Here is a 20,053-nt window from a genome sequence, read left to right on the forward strand (position 1 = left end):
ACAGGGTATTATCTTGAGAGATTTTTATCAGCTCCCTAAAAGTTTTAGAGATAAAACTTATGTCTATAGTGTTAGTTAAAAATTTTCCCCTACTCTGTTGCTTTTAATCTTTTTTCCCTTTATGTAGCATTTCAAATTTAATAGCATTAAACTCAAATACTTTATAATTGATACATTTCTGTTGCTTCAATAGAATAATTTCTTTTATCCCCATTTCAATTGGGAAATTATCTCTGCTCGTCATTGAAATATGTATATATCTTGTTTTTTTCTAGTTAAATTTTTTTTTTTTTTTTGAGACGGAGTCTCGCTCTGTCGCCCAGGCTGGAGTACAGTGGCCGGATCTCAGCTCACTGCAAGCTCTGCTTCCCAGGTTCACGCCATTCTCCTGCCTCAGCCTCCTGAGTAGCTGGGACTACAGGCGCCCGCCACCTCACCCGGCTAGTTTTTTGTATTTTTTAGTAGAGACGGGGTTTCACCGTGCTAGCCAGGATGGTCTCGATCTCCTGACCTTGTGATCCACCCGTCTTGGCCTCCCAAAGTGCTGGGATTACAGGCTTGAGCCACCGCGCCCAGCCCTAGTTAAACTTTTAAATTCACCCTCATATTTTTGGAATTTATTATATTGTGGTATGAGATGGCAATCTAAATCAGTTTTTTTCTCTATTGATATTCAACAAGTTTTATCAACAGCATTTATTATTACTATTTTAATGAGTGTTTGATATTACTCAGCCATAAAAAGGAATGACATAATGACTTTTGCAGCAACTTGGATGGAATTGGAGGCCATTATCCTAAATGAAGTAATGCAGGAGTGAAAACCAAATACTGCATGTTCTCACTTATAAGTGGGAGCTAAGGCATGGGTACACACAGGCATACAGAGTGGTGTAATGCACATTGCAGATTCAGAAGGGAGGAAGGTGGGAGGGGGGTGAGTGATAGAAAAATTACCTACTGGGTACAAAACATACGCTACTCAGGTGACTGGTATACTAAAAGTCCAGACTTCATCATTATACAATTCATCCATGTAACCAAAACCACTTGTACCCCTAAAGCTACTGAAATTTAAAAATTTTTAAAAAAGAAAAAGAAAAATTAGAAAATATGTAAAAACATAAAGGAGAAAATAAAAACACCCAAAGTTGACTACCTACAGTTAACTATGGGTGTTTTATTTTATCCTTCCAGTGTTCTTTCTAGCCATGCATATTCTTATTCCCTCTCTCCTTTCTTTCTAACAAAGTCAACGTGCCATACAAACCTAATAGCACTAATTAAAGTGATTTATTTCCTTAGTTTACAATTTTCTGTTTGTTATCTATTAAATTCATATCAGTTTGGGCCATTTCTTGCTTTCTTTTTTTAAAATCAAAGTCAGTTGCTCATTGCTTATTTCCAAGTGAAAAGAATATACTTCCTAGGAATATACTTTCTAGAAATATAAGAAATATAATTGCTCTTTATCAGCACTTATTGATATGCATAAGGCATTGGGCAAATGAAAACAGTGCCTGGCATATTGTAAGCACCACATTAAATGTTGGTTAAATAAATTGCAATTGGAATAATGATCCAGAGAGATTTATAACATTCTGTATCATTTAAAAATAATATTCAGTTGGCCAGGTGTGGTGGCTCATGCCTATAATCCCAGTACTTTGGGAGGCCAAGGCAAGAGGATTGCTTGAGGCCAGGTGTTGGAGACCAGCCTGGGCAACATGCATATATACTTGTCTACAGTGAATACATAGTTGCCTCTAGAGAGGAAGAGTCTTGGCTAGGGGTTTCGAGAAAGACTCACTTTTGCATTGTTAACCTTTCATACTGTCTGTGTTTTTTTAAATCCTGTGCATTTATTACCTTATTAACCAAAAATAATTATTCTATACAAATAAATAAATGAAATAACACCAGGAGGCAGAATATTATTTAGCTAAAAATGAATTAGGTATCTTCTCTCTGCCTGCCAAAACCATTCTTTCTAAGCTGTGTCCGTTAGAATCTTGAGAGCCGGACTTGCTTGCTGGCTTTTAGTAAAATGTGGTAAATGTGAAGGTATAAGTAGAGGCTGGAAGAAATGAGTGTAGGCCGGGTGCGGTGGCTCACGCCTGTAATCCCAGCACTTTGGGAGGCCGAGACGGGTGGATCACGAGGTCAGGAGATCGACACCATCCTGGCTAACACGGTGAAACCCCGTCTCTACTGAAAAATACAAAAAAAACTAGCCGGGCGAGGTGGCGGGCGCCTGTAGTCCCAGCTACTCGGGAGGCTGAGGCAGGAGAATGGCGTAGACCCGGGAGGCGGAGCTTGCAGTGAGCTGAGATCCGGCCACTGCACTCCAGCCTGGGCTACAGAGCCAGACTCCGTCTCAAAAAAAAAAAAAAAAAAAAAAAAAGAAATGAGTGTATCTCTCCCTGGCCAGCAAATTTCCAGGCAGACATGGCAGTTATCACTCTGTGTCCCAAGCAGTGTACCTTGTATGGGCAGTGGGGCAAGCTAAGGAGACACAGGAGATATATGGGAGCCTAAAATGGAATTTTCAAATTCTTGCTCATGATTTCAAAATTCTCTTCAAAGGTGTACTCTCTAAGGGGCTTAGAGCTCTTCTCCCTATTGCCTATTAATCCATCCCCAAACCGTGCCATTGGTGTTGCTTGTGTGCTGTCTTATTGCTGTTAACTCAGCTCACCCAGAAAGTACTGTTGACACTGCCCTCCAATGTTTTGAAGAATTTAAAACTCATAGAAAAGTTGAATGAATTGTACCATGAACACTCATATATGCACCACCTAGGTTCTACAATTAATATTTGGCTGTATTTGCTTTATCATGCATTTCAAAATAAGTTACAGATATCAGTACATTTATCCCTAAAGGCTTCAATGTGCATGCATATCATTGACTAGATTATATTAGTTTATGGGTTTTTTTTTTAAGAAAAATATATATACAGTGAATTTATATTTCAGTGAACTGCACAAATCTTGTGTATCATTTGATGTATTTCTTTTCTATTTTTTTAGAGAGGGAATCTTATTCTGTTGCCTAGGCTGGAGTGCAGTGGTGGAACTACTGCTCACTGTAACCTCAATTTCCTGGGCTCAAGTGATCCTCCCATCTTGGCCTCCCAAAGTGTTGTGATTACATTTGTGAGCCACCACATCCTGCACATTTGGTCCATTTCTCACAAATGCATATACACTTGTATAACCCAAACCCCCTCAAGACTTAAATATAGAATATTACCTCAGAAAGTTTCCAAATGTTCTTTGCTAGTCAGTCTCCATCCCTACCCTGGTGGTAATAATTGTTCTGATTTTTTTCACCATAGGTTAGTTGTCTCTCTTCTCAAGCCTCATGTAAATGAAATCATACACTACGATCTCTTTTGTGTAAAATTTATTTCATTCAACATAATGTTTCTGTGATTCATCCACATTACAATGTGTACCAGTACTTCTTTCCTTTTTTTGCTGAGTAGTAGTCCATTATATGAACCTACCCTAGTGTGTCTATCCACTTTCCTGTTGATGGATGCCTGGGCTGTTTACCACTTTTGGCTATTACTAAAACTTCTATGAACATTCTTGTGTAAGTGTTTTTGTTTCTCTAAAGTTATTGCTAGTTCATAGAGTACATAATATGTTTAGATTTATAATAAACTGCCAGACCTTTTCCCAAAATGGCTGTACCATTTTGCTTTCCCACCAACAATGTAGGAGAGTTTCTTATTGGTCTTCCAAAAATATATGAACAAATACAGAGAGGACTTCCTCATCAGGGTACAAACTCCTATTAGATATACATTCTGTGAATCTTTTCTCCCAGATGACGGCTTGTGTATTAATTTTGGTGAACAGAGGTTTTGGATTTGATGAAGTCTGATTTATTGGATTTTTATTTTCTGTTATTGCTTTCTGTGTCCTAAGAAATCTATGTCTACCTTCGTAGTCAAAGAGATGTTTTCATGTATTTTCTTCTGACAGCTTTATAGTTTTAGATTTTAAGTTTATGACCTGTTTTGAATTACTTTTCCTGTATGGTGTGAGGTAGGGGTCAGGGTTCATTTCATTTTTTTTTTTTTCCCCAATCTGGACATCCAGTGGTTCCAGGATTGTCATCCATTCTCCATTAGATTGCTTTGGCATCATTGTGGACATTTTTAATAGTTTAAAGGACAGGCTTTTCTCCTTGGCTTTTTTAGTTAGTCAAGTATGGAGAGAGAACAGTTACTCCTTCCTGGTCTCCTAATCTCTTTACTTGTATTCTGGATGCTCCTGAATCCTGACTCAGTAAGCCCATGGAATTTTCTGTGGTTGGCAATAAGTTGTAGTGATTGGATTATTTGTTCTGTCTGGACATAGGATGACCAGTGTCCCAGTGAAGGAACGGGTGAAGGTGTCTCAGAACTGGAGACTGGGGCGCTGCCGAGAGGCGATTCTGCTGAAGTGGAGATGCAGGCAAGTAGCCTCTTGACTTTTTTAAAGCTACTTGAGACATAAAAGCATAATGGAAAGTAAAAAATCTGGTCCTACATAGAGGCTAATGGGGCTATCTTGGGTGGGGTTGCACTGGTGAGCCTTTGAATACCACAAAGGGGGCATCAGAAGGACAACTTTTTTCACATTTAAAGAAGGGAATACAAGAAATGTACGTTAACAAATGACTTTTTTTATGATTATAAAGAAATCAATGCTTATTTTAGAAATTTGAAGAAAAAGAAAGTTCTAAAGAAGAAAATAAAACTAACCTGTAACTCCACCACTCAAAGGTAACCTCTGTTAACTTATGCCATCAAAGGAAATAAATGAAATCAAGGTTTCAATTAATCTTATTTTACAAATATTTTTCTTTAAATCTTCTACTCTATGGAGTTACTTCTTCATTCTTGGCTTCCCTGAGTCCTCTCCCCTACTTTATTAAAAGGCAGGGTAGGATCTAAAGGTTTGGATACATATGTTACAGGAGTTAGAGCTTAGAACAAGTATAAGGAAATTTAGAAAATGCCTGTGGCACCGCTAATGCCACCAATTTTTATGCTTCATTGATGCTAAATGATTTCATAGTTATATGATTTCATATATTATTTGACTCCCTACCAAAGAATTGCTCCTTGTTGATTGGTTGCAATGGATAAGGAACATGATGATTCCACATTCTGGAGTGATCTATACTTGTGCTGAAGACACAGGCAGGCCTCTTCATCTGATGAACCTTTCTTGCTTGCTTGTGTCCAGTTTCCACTGGTTTCACTGGCATCAGATGCTATGAATAATGTGGTATTGGGTAGTGGTTGTGGTGATGGTAAAGAAACTGCAGGAGAGAAAGACGGATTTTTATGATGAAGGACTTTACCCTCTGCTTCCCACATTGCCTTTTGGGGCTAGTTTCAAGCAATTTGGCAAATAAACACACAGAACAGTTACCAGGCTGCCCTGGGATTCTCCACTGTTCACCTGGCATGAACCTGGTTTCTTGTCCTAGGCAAATGGCTGTTTACCAGATGGCTCTAAACACAAAAATTCCCACCCTTTCTGTTTGCTGCCTACTTGAGTGTGCCACACACTCACGCAAGGGGATATTCAAGAGGAATGTGCATAATGAGTGAGAAAGCAGGCATCTGTACACACTCTACACATGTTCCATGTAATATATGCACACACTTGTAAAAACCTCATGAGCAGAAACTCAGTTACTACAAAGTCTAAGCTGCATTTAATGGCCCGTCAAGTCAATTTGCAGAACTTTTCCACATTCCCATGACGCTTGTATTGAGTCTGGGGAAGAAACACAGCCCAGTTTGCTCAGACAGGCTTGGCAATAGGAGATGGTGGCTGTTCTTGGGGATGAATCAGCTGTCCCTGTGCTTTTCTTGGGACCTGGTAACTCCAGGACCCCTATGTAGAATAGGACAGGTGGGATGTCCACCTTGTTAAAGGGACTTAGTTTCCACCAGAGAGCCTAGTATCTGACAGTCTTCTTTCTTCTTAAGGCTCATTCCCTGCCGCAGGACTTGTCTGTGCCTTCTAGCCTTTCTTCCTCCTGTAAGATTGCAGAGGGAATCTTTAACTATTTGTGGATTTCTCTTATCAGTTGCCTGTGAGAGCTGACTTTCTCTGTAGCCCCTGAACTGTAGCAGAATGCTCTGGGGCTGTGTTTTTCCATTGCCACACTTACCCTCTAATACAGAAATGTAGATATCCCTGTGAGGATCTAGGTATCTAATCAATACATTAGCATCCTTTCCTAAATAGCTTCATTCCTTTCACTTAAAAATGGCCCCTTAGCTCTAACAGAATAAGGGAATGGGGCTTCCCAGGGTTTATTCTTCTCTTTTCTCCATCATACCTTAACTGATCTATTGCGGAAGAGGTATGTATGGGAATCCTAGAACCTTGAAACTTCCCACTTATACTTCAAATCGATGAGGATGCCGAATGAAAGAAAGTTATTTCACCTGGCTAGAAGATTTCTTTTCTTTTTTCTTTTCTTTCTTTTTTTTTTTTTTTTTTTGAGACAGAGTCTCCCTCTGTCACCAGGCGCGATCTCGGCTCACTGCAACCTCTGCCTCCCGGGTTCAAGCGATTCTTCTGCCTCAGTCTCCGGAGTAGCTGGGATTACAGGCATGCACCACCATGCCCGGCTAATTTTGTATTTTTAGTAGAGATGGGGTTTCACCATGTTGGTCAGGCTGGTCTCGAACTGCTGACCTCAGGTGATCCACCTGCCTTGGCCTCCCAAAGTGCTAGGATTACAGGTGTGAGCCACTGTGCCCAGCTGAAGATTTCTTTTTGACCCTTCTCACCCCTTGACCATTGAATTTTGTAAGCTCTGCCTACCCATGAGAAGTCCAGGTAGCCAGTAATTGAAATATTAAATATTCTCCAATTAAAAGTGGTATTTAGTTGGTCTTTTAATTTTGAGTCTCTTTTAGAAAGTCCAAGGAAGATTAGATCACCACAAAGTTCAATTATTCTAGTTTTCTGAGGATAGCTGAGGGGTAGGTAATTTTGAAGGAGGGTATCAAGTATAGATAATAAGCCTTGTTATCCTTGCTAAGTTAGGGATTGATCAGACCCTTCAAAGATTGGAGTTGAGTTTTCATACTGTATCTTGATGACTTAAATTTTATTTTCCATCGTTTCAGTCAGATGCCCTGGATGCAGCTAGAGGATGATTCTCTGTACATATCCCAGGCTAATTTCATCCTGGCCTACCAGTTCCGTCCAGATGGTGCCAGCTTGAACCGTCGGCCTCTAGGAGTCTTTGCTGGGCATGATGAGGACGTTTGCCACTTTGTGCTGGCCAACTCGCATATTATCAGTGCAGGAGGGTAAGTGCTGCAGGTTTCTCCTTCCACCCTTTTCCATCTTATTTTTCGGGGACATTCTGCCTGTCTCTGACTTTTCTGTCTTAACTCCAAAGGGATGAGGAGGGAGACAGAGGGTTTTCCATTTAAAGCAGAGAGATTTTACTAAAAGGAGTTAATAGGGTTAGCTGGAGAAGGAAAACAGGAAGAGCTTCTAATGAAAAGTGAAGCTGGTTTTGATATTCTCCAGGGGAAAATATATTTTGTCTCTCAGCTCTGTTCAGCCCCAGGTGTGCTGAAGAAGTAAAGGTATCTAGAAAGTCAGCACCTTACTGGGCTGAATTGCCTATTGCTTAGCAAATTTGGATGTCACTGGAGACTTAGGCTGTTTCTGGAGAGTTGTTCTCTTCCTACAGAAAGAATAATTGGTTCTTGGGGATCGGCTCCTTATTTCTCTCCTAGAGATGGGAAGATTGGCGTTCATAAGATTCACAGCACCTTCACTGTCAAGTACTCGGCTCATGAACAGGAGGTGAACTGTGTGGATTGCAAAGGAGGCATCATTGTGAGTGGCTCCAGGGACAGGACGGCCAAGGTGAGGTGGTCTCCCCGTTACATACTATTACTCTCTCCTGTCTATAGGGAGTGGGGTGGATAGAGCCCCGAGTCCCAGGATTGGCTGAGAGTATCGGCTGGGGGCGGGGGAGAAAACGACACAATAAAGGACTCACTTATGTGCCTCTGGCATGCAGCTTGCCATGCCAGGTGTTGTCCCTGCCAACTGGACTGGGAAAGGAGTGGACAGTGGCTGGGAAGGTTGCCACTCACTTGCAATGTGGCGTGAACTCAAAAACAGAGGACCTGGCAGCCTTTCCTCCCTGAGTTGCGTTTCCTCAAGTTTGTGGGTTGAGTTCTGACCCTAATATTTTATTTTAAAATCTCCCTCCTTATTGCCTGCTCTCTGTTTAGGGAGGTTAATTTTTCACCACCTTGTTTATAAGCAATCAGGCTGATAATTAAAATGTGTTTTCACTGCTTCTCTGGAGAGTGATGTGGTCAGTAAGCAGTAGAGACTATGAGAGAGGGGTGTTGTTTGTTGCATCTTTGCCAAATTGCCCGGTCCACAGATATCCACCAAAGCAAAGCATAAAAGAAAGTGAGGCTGATAAATAGCATGATCCTGACTTCATGGACTCATCCACATCTGGGTCAAATAGGCTCCCACCTGTGAGACAGAGAAGTCTTCCTCCAGGCATGTGCCCAACAGCTGTAGCCAGGGCCTACACAGGCCTGGTCCTTTAGGGTTGCTGTGGGAACTTTGCTGACAATTCAGTTGGTGATGCAGGAGGCCCAATAGTGTCTTGTTACGTGTTTCCTAGCATCTAGGTTCCATAGTGCTAACAGGAACAAAATGCTTGCTGGTATGTCAGCAAATGGGCCTCAAAAACACATAGGGAGAGGACTCAGGAGAGGGAAATTGCAATCTTTACTCAGTAACCTTTCTGACTGCATGTACCCTCTGGTGATTACACCTCCATATAGAAATATTGCTATTTTATGTAAAAAGAAGGGCTAAATATGTTCCCTTCTTTTTATGGAAGTTTCTCCTCCCTTTACTATTTTCTGCCTTACTTTGTACTCTGTCAGAGAGAATGCACACCAGCACAGGAAGCTTGAGAAAAATCCAGCATATCTTTTGAACCAACATGGAAACTGAATTTCCTGTCACTTGCTTCCTGTTACCCTACTTCCTACTTACTTCAGGCTTCTGATTGGTCACTGTCCTTGTACCATTCCCTGAAAAGATCCAGACCTAAACGTGTTATACTGCTCAAAAGTCAGTTTGCATAGAAACCTTTTGTGGCATGTGTGACCTAGGTATTCCTGTCTTATTCTAGCCATCTTCCTGTCATGGCTTCAGGCTTCCCCAAGTTCCTCCTTTTCAGTGACACCTCTTTCTTCTATTCTCTGTAGTCTGAAACCCAGAGCAGTATAAAACTAAGCTTTATGGCCGGGCGCGGTGGCTCAAGCCTGTAATCCCAGCACTTTGGGAGGCCGAGGCGGGCGGATCACGAGGTCAGGAGATCGAGACCATCCTGGCTAACATGGTGAAACCCCGTCTCTACTAAAAATACAAAAAAAAAAAACTAGCCGGGCGTGGTGGCGGGCGCCTGTAGTCCCAGCTACTCGGAGGCTGAGGCAGGAGAATGGCCTGAACCTGGGAGGCGGAGCTTGCAGTGAGCCGAGATCGCGCCACTGCACTCCAGCCTGGGTGACACAGCGCCAGACTCCGTCTCAAAAAAAAAAAAAAAAAAAAAAAAAAAAAAAAAAAAAAAAAAAAAAAACTAAGCTTTATAACCATAGATAGCAATCTAAGGGTGTGGATTGCTTACAGTTGAAGAATAATAGCAAGTTTATTTGAGGTATTGGGTTAGTTTCATGTTTGAGTACTGGTTTAGCCCTATTTAGTATCTTAGATTTTTAAAAAGATCTAAAATAAATTCTTCCTTCTAAAATTGTCACCACAGTCCATCTTAATCCTTCTGAGGATTTCTTTTAGGTCAGTGACAGAATTCTCTTCTCTGGTCCTGAAAGCTGGTCAGCTGGTTTGCAGCTCCCCTGTGACCTCTCTGCCAACTCTTCTTTCCTGGCTTTCCAGATGCTGGGTTTCCCTCCTTTCTGTTGTTGTCTTTGCATCCAGCCCTTTGTTATCCTGAGCCATTTCTACATTACTGTTATATTCAGTTTGTCTTTTATAACTGAAACGTCATTTCTTTTCAGTGGCATCTGAAATTCTACAGCTACTTCTCCAGGCTTCTAATACACCTGAACCTTCATAAGACTTTACAGTGATATTTGCCTGTAACCATCTATTTTTGGGGAGTTCCCCAAATATGTACTGTATTTTAGGAAAGAGATTTATTTTATGGGGTAAAGGGAAGTAAAACAATCTCTTTGCAAGACATCTGAGCTAGGGACTGTCCAAAGAACCCTCTTCCTTCCCCTTCCCACAATCTCAGTTTCAGGTTTTCTGTGGCTTAGCTTGGATTGCGTCTCTGGGCTTTAGTGGGGCCAGCCCCATCCTGAGATGTGAAAAGATGGTAGCTTATGTTCTTAATGAGCCTGGGCTGGTACTAACCATTCCTTCGTTTCCTTCTTTATTTCTCTATTCTTTCTTACGAGTGCCTACTATGTGTGAGGCTTGGTACAGAGGCACCTGGACTCTTCAGAAGTAAGGAAGATACAGCCTCTTACCCTTAGGTTGAGAAGAGATGTGCATACCTGGCCATGGAGCTGATTGGAAGTGGCTAGGACTGTGGAGTATAAAGCTCTAGGGAAAGAGCCAGAAAGTTTAGAAGGTAGAGAGATCAGATCACATCTGGCTTAGAAGGGAAGATTTATTGTAATAAGAACCACCATTATTGTTTGCCTGATACCTGCCAAATACTATGCTGCTGTGCTAAATGCCTTATGCTTATCTCCACTTTTCCACACTATAACCCTGAGATAGGCATCATTTCTCATTTGACAGATGAGGAAACGGAAGCTAAGAAGTTACTCCTAAGATCAAAGATAATAAGTAGCAACTAGGGTTCAAATCCAGATTGGTCAGATGCCAAAGCCTATGCATGCTTTTTTCTGCAATTGCAGGCTGCAGGGAATATTTTACCATTTAGGTTTTTCTTTTGTTTTAGGATTATTTTCTTTAGGATAGATTTTCATCAACAAAATTACTGAGTTAAAGGCTGTGATCATTTTAAAAGTCGTGATGCATATCACCAGTCTGCTTTTTATTTTTTTGAGACGGAGTCTGGCTCTGTCGCCCAGGCTGGAGTGCAGTGGCCGGATCTCAGCTCACTGCAAGCTCTGCCTCCCGGGTTTACGCCATTCTCCTGCCTCAACCTCCCGAGTAGCTGGGACTACAGGCGCCCGCCACCGCGCCCGGCTAGTTTTTTTTGTATTTTTTAGTAGAGACGGGGTTTCACCATGTTAGCCAGGATGGTGTCGATCTCCTGACCTCGTGATCCGCCCATCTCGGCCTCCCAAAGTGCTGGGATTACAGGCTTGAGCCACCGCGCCTGGCCACCAGTCTGCTTTTTAAAAGAACTGTATAAATGTCCACTCTCGGCCGGGCGCGGTGGCTCACACCTGTAATCCCAGCACTTTGGGAGGCTGAGGCAGGTGGATCACGAGGTCAGGAGATTGAGACCATCCTGGCTAACATGGCAAAACACTGCCTCTACTAAAAATACAAAAAAATTAGCTGGGCTTGGTGGCAGGCGCCTGTAGACCCAGCTACTCGGGATGCTGAGGCAGGAGAATGGCATGAACCCAGGAGGTGGAGTTTGCAGTGAGCCGAGATTGCACCACTGCACTCCAGCCTGGGCGACAGAGTAAGACTCTCAAAAAAAAAAAAAAAAAAAAAATCTCGAAAAATAAAAATAAAAAGACCACTGCCATTGAATCTTTTCCAGGGTTGGATCTGTTTTGAATTTGGCCATGGAGGGCAAAGATAGGATCAGCGTATTGTTGTCAACTCCTGTCCCTCAGGTGCCAGGATGGAATCTCATGTTTCTGGAGGATAATGTGTTGCTGGGCTAAGCCAGGAGGGCCACTTTCTTAAGATCATGCTCAGAATTGGTGGCATGCTTCCTGAGCTGCTCCTGGAGACCAGGAACCTTGTTCTGTGGTTTGCAGAATCTAGGAATCGACCTTCCCTTTCCATGGAGGACATTAGTGAATTCAGGCCTAGGCCTTCCCCATAGATTTTGTAATCAGAATCTTTAGTGTTTCTTCACCCCCAAGAAAGAATCTGCCTCCCAGGGAGTTTGTGTCAGGGAAAAGGCAAAGCTCTCTTTTTAGCTGGGCTGCCTAAAAGAGTACATTGGAAATGTATCTAGTTATTGCCAAAGGGGTATAGAGTCCAAAGAGCAGGCCTGAATCATGGCACTCAGGAAAAGTTGTGGTGTTTACCTTTGTTTTCTGCTCCTCCTCATTTAGGATCTTCTTCTTACGTTTATTTTCTTTTCACTGTGTTGGGAAAAGTAACTCACACAATCATCCCATCCCCCACACCCATCATACACACAAACTCTAAGAAACACTTTCTCCTTTTATAGGGAAGAGTTATCATGTGACCCTAAGAAGCCAGGATCACCCCTACTCCATCACCTACCCTTTACACTCAAGGAATGTTTCCTTTAAAGTTCTTCCATCTAAGGTCCTGCCTGAGTTTTGTATGTTCCCCTTATAGCACTGCTGGGACCTTAAGAGGTCACTGATCCATCTGGCTGCCTCTGGATCCCTCTGTTGCTGCTGTCTTGGGATAGCCCTGTATGTCTGAGGTTTCCTTTCTGTTTGGTTAGAGGCTTATGTCCCTGTGTGTGTCATCTAGCGTAGGGTGAGGTGAGGGGGGAGTCCTGTGCTTAATGGGAGATGTCTAAATGCACTGACTGCTGAGAGGGCTCTGTGAGTGTTGATTAGAGTTAAGCCCAGAGTGGCTGCTAATGTACATTCCTGACTGATAGGGACCAGATAATGTGCTCCAAGCAATATTTTTAACCTGTAGGAGATATGGAAGCTTAAAAGAGTTAAGCTTTTCTGCTACTTTTGGTGACACTAGGTGCTAAATTCCTGCTGACGTGAATAGTTTTGGATCCTGGGCATTATCAACAAACAAACAACAACACACCACCTTCCCACTTGGAAGTCTTTCTTCTTCTTCCATTCTTTCCTTCCCTTGCATCTTTCTTTTTACTTCTCTCCCTGATTCTATTGCTGTCCCCCTATATTGTGCCTTGATCTTCTTCCCTCTCCCTACTTCTCCAAAGTAAAATCTTGGTGAGAGATAGGAGAAAGGAAAATCCACAAATACAGGAAAGCTGTCAAGAGAGGCAAGCCCCACCCACCCACTTCTTCTCAGTCAAGTCTCAGCTGAGGAATGTGGAACTTCTGATTCCCCAATATAAAGTTGGCTGGTAAGTAAGGGCTCTGAGTGGAAGTAAAAGAGGGTGGTTAGGATGGAGAGCTAGGCCCTATCTATGGGGGTAGGTGAGCCAGAAGCTGCAGGGGCTCCTCTGCTGATACCTGAGCCCTGTATCTATGGGGGTAGGTGAGCCAGAAGCTGCAGGGGCTCCTCTGCTGATACCTGAGCTCTGTGTGTGCAGGGCATAAAGGATTCCCCATTTCTCCACCTCCAACAGTCACCCCTGCCGGAGCACCTCTCCTCCCCACTGATCCCAGGCAATGCCAACGAGAGCATCTCCTCTCCTGTTTCTAGGTGTGGCCTTTGGCCTCAGGCCGGCTGGGGCAGTGCTTACACACCATCCAGACTGAAGACCGAGTCTGGTCCATTGCTATCAGCCCATTACTCAGGTAAGGGAGACATATTTGGATGTAGTTTTGTCCTGTATAATAATGCTTTTATTTTACTAGATCAGGTGAGCTAGAAAATCTTCCTGTTGTGTATTCTAGGTTGCTTTGAGTCACTGTCTTGGAGATTTTTTTAATCCTCCAGAGATTTGAGGTGTTTAGGTCACTTCATATATGTGTGGGATTGAAATAACCTTCTAAATGCAAATTTCCTAAGCATCTAACCTCAGAAATGTTAAGGAAAGAGTACTATATGAGAATATAACTAAGAATCCAGCTGTTAACCAGGAGTGTCCCTTCTGGAACAGTTGTCCTCTGGGATCATTCCCGAAGCAGAGGCCTCTCACCACCCTTGGAAGGTGACACCACCAGCCAACCTGCTCTTACAACTCACATGTCTGCTTTGCTCCCCTTGGAAAATGGCCTCTGGAGTATCCCTTACAGACTTAAGTCATCAGGAGAGGCTTGGGGCCCAGATCCAGCTGGGTCCTCAAACAAAAACATGTATGTGAAGTAGTGACATTGATTATTATAGCAAAACTGTGAAATTTTGATGATGGCTTGACTGTACCGTTTGGCCTGATTGTTACTTCTCTTTTTTTATTATTATTTATTTTATTTTATATTTAGAAATGGGGTGTTTCTTTTTTTTTTTTTTTTTGAGACAGAGTCTTGCTCTGTCACCCAGGCTGGAGTGCAGTGGCACCATCTCGGCTCACTACAAGCTCCAGCTCCTGGGTTCATGCCATTCTCCTGCCTCAGCCTCCCAAGTAGCTGAGACTACAGGTGACCGCCACCACGCCCAGCTAATTTTTTGTATTTTTAATAGAGACAGAGTTTCACCGCGTTAGCCAGGATGGTCTGGATCACCTGACCTTGTGATCCGCCCGCCTCGGCCTCCCAAAGTGCTGGGATTACAGGTGTGAGGCACCGCACCTGGCCCTAGAAATGGGGTGGGTTTTTTTTTTGTTCTTTTTTGTTTGTTTGTTTTTGTTTTGTTTTGTTTTTAGAAATGGGGTGTTTCTATATTGAGCAGGCTGGTTTCGAACTCCTGGCCTCAGGTGATCCTCCCATCTTGGCCTCCCAAAGTGCATGAGCCACTGCACCTGGCCCTGACTGTTATGTCTTTAACCTTACCTATGGACAAGTGAGGTTTGCATCCCGACTTCTGCTTTCAAGGCTCTCTGGAACCGAGACAGAATCCCTCTCCTCCCCTGCAGGGTACATAGATTCTCCTGTACCTGTTCTATCACAACATTTTCCTAGGATCTTCGTCCACTTCCTTCACCCTACTCACATGGAAATGTGAAAGCTGTAGGGCTGCCACCCTCCAACACTAGGTTTAAGTCAGTTGCTTATTTTATAAGAGACTTGGTCCTGCCCACTTCGCTTAGGCCCTTCAGCTTCTTTCTCCTCACCCTATGGAGCTTGCACCCCTCCTCCTGCTCCCTTCTACAACTCCCTTTCAGATTTTTTTCTTTCTAAGAATTAGAGCCGATTAGCCATGTCATTAATTCTTCAATTTGACGGCTGATATAGCAGGACCTGAAACACATTGCTGACCCCAGAGAATGGAGACCCCGTTCCTTAGCATATTGACGATGGGAGAAGTTAATTAAAATTCCACAGAGCAGAGGTGTCGGCTAACCTATAAACCTGTCGCTGTTCAAAACAAATCATTCTAGCAATCGTAGGAAAGAGGGAAGGAAAGACCAGCAGGGAGTGGAGAGGCTAAGTGTGTGGGAGCGGAGAGTGGAAAATGGAGCCATTGAGCTCTGTCTCCTCCTCCGTTTCTTCCTAATGCTGCCCTTTTTAAAGCCAGTTAGCCAGACCTGGGCATCTGTAGGCTGAATAGAAGGAAAGTGCTATAGCCAGTGAGAAGTGACAAGTGTGCTGGTGACTTTGTCTTAATGGTTGCTTGTGGACTTCTGCTGGTTTGGGGAGACTGGAGTGGAGGTGGTGGTAGAGAGACGCTGTCAGGGCTGGAGATGGTCCGTGTGCTTCCTGCATATGGATTGAAGCCAAAGAACACAAACAGGCTCTGCCCTGCATCCCTACCCCACATTTCTCTATTCCAGCCTCCTCTTCTGGAATGTGTTAGGCTACCTCTTAACAGAATAGGGCACAACAACTATTGAAGATGGTGTCAATAAAAGAGGTTGAGGACAGAGTCTGCCCTCATCATTAAGAAGCATTTAAGATTACAGTAAACTGATTTTGGGTTTTTTAGTCACAACTTGGAGACTGGCTTTGGGGAAGGACCTAGCTTTCTAGCATTACTACTCTATATGACTGCCACTACTACTAGCAGCTAACATTTAGTAGTCATCTGCTCTGTGCCAGACCCTCTGCTAAAGCTTTGATGTGTCTCATCTTTGGTGAAGACCTAGGCCTTATGTTTTCTTCACATTCATCTTCAGGGTCTTCCTGTCCTCTTCTTGGCCCTGGGATGAATTTTTTTTTTTTTTTTTGAGAGGGGTCTCACAGTGTTACCCAGGCTGGTCTTGAACTCCTGGGCTCAAGCCATCTTCCCACCTCAGCCTTGGGATGATTCTTTCACTCTGTCAGCTCCTGACCCACAGTTATTTAAGATGATCTTCCCCTAACTCCAGAAATGAGGTCTTGGGGTCTTTTAAAAAATAGTTTGTGTTTGAGATTCTGTCTTTACACTAGATGACCAGAGTGTATACCGGTGTTATCTCTGCCTCTTTTTCTCTTACCCAAAGAATATACTGGGATAGGGTCTTTTGACCTCATTATTAGATCCATTTCTTCTCAATGTGACCGTGAATTTGAACCTTTCAATAAACTCATTCATTTTCTCAGTCTTGAGAAACACTGCTTCCCAGCCTCAGGGTCTGTTCTTTAAAGCAGTCTGGGAGATGAGTTCTGCTTTGCCTTCAACTAGCAGTGTGGCCTCAGACAAGTCATTCCCACTCCCAGCCTCAGTTTCCTCATATTAAATATGAACACTCTTTCCTTTATAGACCTTATTAGATTATTGTGAAGATGACCTGAAATAATTTATATGAAAATATTAATACTCTGAAAAGCTAAAAGGGCTGTAATATATATGTGTTATGCATATTGAGATAGGGTTTCACTTTATCACCCAGGCTGGTTATGAACTCCTGGCCTCAAGTGATCCTCAAAAAGGGCTATAATGTAATGTCAACCAGAATCCTTTCTTGCCTGGTTTAGCATTTGCTTAGTGGCTTCAACTGCTGTCAAGTTTCTACCCTTTTCCTGGGCTCCTCCTGGCCCCAGGGATTTTCCCTGCTCTTTTGCAATCTTATTGAGGTGGGGACTCAGTAGGAACCTCTCTTCCCCCTGTAGCATTCCTGCCCTCAATGACCACCTTCAGTTCCCCTCCCTGCCACCATTCCTGTTCAGTATGGTTGTCAGCGTCACTAATGTGATAGACCCTGGACTCCTCATAGAGAATATGAAGGGATGTGGCAGCCAGTGTACTGGCCGTAGGGCAAGTACTCGTGGTTTACCTGCCAATTTCTCAGCCCTTTGTTGCTCCCTTATGCAGTCAGGAGGAACCTGGACAGTTAGGAGACCTAGCACAGCTCTTTTCTCAATTTATCTCTTTCTTCTATTTAAAATAATTTATCAAACATATTAATCTTATTTATCTTTGATGCTGGGACTTTTCTACCTTCTCTTCTTTTGTATGTACTCAGGCACTTGTATGAAACATGAAACCTCAATCCAGAGGCTTAATTTGAGGTCCTCACAACTGAGAGAAAGCAGGTATCTGTTCTGTGTTCAAATGTCTTCTTTCCTTTCTTCCTTTACTTTGAGTTCTTAATTTGTAAAGAGTCATGGAGGATGGTATTTAATACTGGTTATGTGCTTAGAGCCATGTGTAGATAGTCAAAAAACAGAGAAGGAGAACCAGCAGGCTCCAAAGGAAAGTGGTAGGCAAGGACCTTTTCTTCTGCCTCCCACATACCCTCCTACCCATCTTATTGTTCAACACCAGTAATCCTGTTTTTAAGATTCATGACTTAGAAAAGAAACCCTTCTCCTGTAGAGGAGGTCTCACCTGGAGTTGCTGGATGATTGCTAGAAGGACAGGTTAAGATGACCCAGGAATGAGATGCTGGAGGCATGCCTGGGGTGGAGGGGCATATGTCTGAGTGCAATTTTGGGGCAGGAATACCTTCAGCTCACAGGCCTCAGAGATACAACCTCCTGAGGTCACATGGAATTCTGAGCAACTTCCCATGAGTAACACAGAAAAGCAGACTCTTTTTTTTTTGGAGACAGGATCTTGCCTGGAGTATAGTGGCACAATTACAGTTCACTGCGGCCTTGAACTATTGGGCTCAAGTGATCCTCCCACATTGGCCTTCTGAAGTGCTGAGATTACAGGTGTGAAAAGCTATGCCTGGCCAAAAAGCAGATTTTTAAAATGTAATATGTTTTATTGCCATTTAAAAATTATTTCCAGCTGAATGCAGTAAATACTAAAGTATGAGGAAATGTAGAAATATTAAACACTTAACTTCATTCCCTTTGACTTTCCATCTCTTCCCTTCTTACCCTTTCACCTCACTCCTTGTGTATTTACTGAACACTTGATACGTGGCAGCTTCCCCAAGGATCTTATTCAGTGGTGGGGATACGATAGGCACATGGCTGTAATGATTACCAGATTATACTAAGTGCCTTAACCTAGGCTGTCCTTGATTGGGGAGGAAGGGGGAGTGTCATTTTCTTTTGGGGAAAGGCAAAAATTGAGGCCCAGGGAAGATCAATGCAGGGCCACATGTGGAATGGGGCAGAAGAGGCAGTAGTTTGTACCCAGGTCCCTAGCCTGTTCCCATGTCCTGCGTGCTGAGGGACAAGCAGGCCTTTGATCACTGCTGTGCCTTATTCACCAGCATCTTGGATGGTAGCTGTGGCCCATAAAAGGCTCTGTGGGGACCTGTGAACATTCTCTTTTCCTGGAGGCCAGAGTTGAGACAGGGAGGGGTGGGAGAAGGCAGCATATGATCGAGGCTTAGGCTCACTCAGGTAGCTGTGAATGCTTGCACCATTCCAAGAGTGTGAATGCGCACAGATCTTCAGCTTTCAGGGCCCCCTCCAAGCCAGTCATGGGAGGCAGGTGGTGAAGTGAATCTGTAGACCTACCTACCCTGTTTGCCTGGGAGGGGAAGGGAGAGGAGCCCACAGCTCCTCGTCCCTCTGCAGACACCATATTTATTGCCCTCCAAGAAAAAAAAAGTGCTCAGCAGAACCCTTTCCCCATCTCCAAAGGACACTTGCTATCGTGTGAGTGAGTGTGGTCAGGAAGACTTCCCATGACACTTGGGTTTTAATCCCTTCTCTCCCGCTTCTGTCATTAGGGAAATATATGAGTGGTATAGGTGTAGAAACTTGACTTAGCTGTGTTATTAAATATACAATATAATTTTGTGTAACTTTGCTCACTGTGGTGGCCTGTTTGTTTTTGGGGGGATTAGTCCAAGTCTGCATGAAATGTACCGATTCAAATTTGTAAAGTGAGTTGCAGCCTCTGGGGGGTTTTGATGGAGGAGCTGCCCCTTCTTGCTTCATTTCTCCCAGAGGTGAGGGAGAGTCTGGAAGGAAAGCAATCACTGTGTACTGTTCGGTAAGGGGGTGGGTTTTGGGGAAAGGAGGGTGTTTGTTCCCAGTAGCTACAGGGTTTACTGTGTGGTGTGTGTGTGGTAGATGCATATTCAGCGGCCTGTTGAAATACATCTTTCTTTAGTGAAAAGTAATTGCATCTGGAGTTTTCTCTGACAGAGAGGTTTGAAAGATTGCAAAAAGAGGTAGCCAACTTGCAGTTCAGATTCTTTCGATTGCCAGTGGTGCAGCAGTCCTTTAGCCCTGGACTTTATAACTCACTAAGTGCTTCTAGGGGAGGAAGAATCAAAAGTAAAGATTGTGCCTCTGAGTTTTTCTTTTTCTGGCTGGCTGTGGACAGCTGGGTGTAAAGGGGATGCCTGACCTTGATAACTTGAGGAAAGACTCAGGTGGATGACTGTAGTGCTCTGCATTGTAGCTGGTCCTCCTGATGGCATGGACTGTAGCTGACTTGGGGACCTCTCTCTTCTCCTTTCCTGGGGTCAGGGGCAGAGGGGGTAGTTTCTTCTGGGTCTTGTCTAGGGGAAGAAGACCTGAAGAGCTAGTCAAAGAGTGGCTTGGTGTCCCCCTTTGCGAAACTGCAGAGTAGAGGAGGGAGCTTCCTGCCTGTGGTGCCCTGGATGAGAGAATCGCAGGGACAAAGACACCATGGAGGGCCCAGGGCTGGCGTGGCTGGAACGGGCATCATGACACCCGGAGAAAGATGGAAGCTGCAGGTAATTCTAGGTGGGTCCACTGGTT

General features: G+C 43.5%; 1 protein-coding gene across 6 annotated transcripts in view; it reads left to right on the top strand.

The window, feature by feature from the left end:
- The window catches only part of FBXW4 (F-box and WD repeat domain containing 4), an 88,096-nt gene that overhangs the window by 14,501 nt on the left and 53,542 nt on the right, over positions 1-20,053 (top strand). For all 6 annotated transcript variants that reach the window (XM_003904144.5, XM_031652127.1, XM_031652126.1 and 3 more), the window contains exons 2-5: positions 4,374-4,469; positions 7,157-7,342; positions 7,781-7,913; positions 13,599-13,693. In XM_003904144.5, coding sequence (XP_003904193.2) covers positions 4,374-4,469; positions 7,157-7,342; positions 7,781-7,913; positions 13,599-13,693 — 510 coding nt within the window. The remainder of the gene's footprint in view (positions 1-4,373; positions 4,470-7,156; positions 7,343-7,780; positions 7,914-13,598; positions 13,694-20,053) is intronic.

Source organism: Papio anubis, chromosome 11 (assembly GCF_008728515.1).
Source record: "Papio anubis isolate 15944 chromosome 11, Panubis1.0, whole genome shotgun sequence".
Taxonomy (NCBI): Eukaryota; Metazoa; Chordata; class Mammalia; order Primates; family Cercopithecidae; genus Papio; species Papio anubis.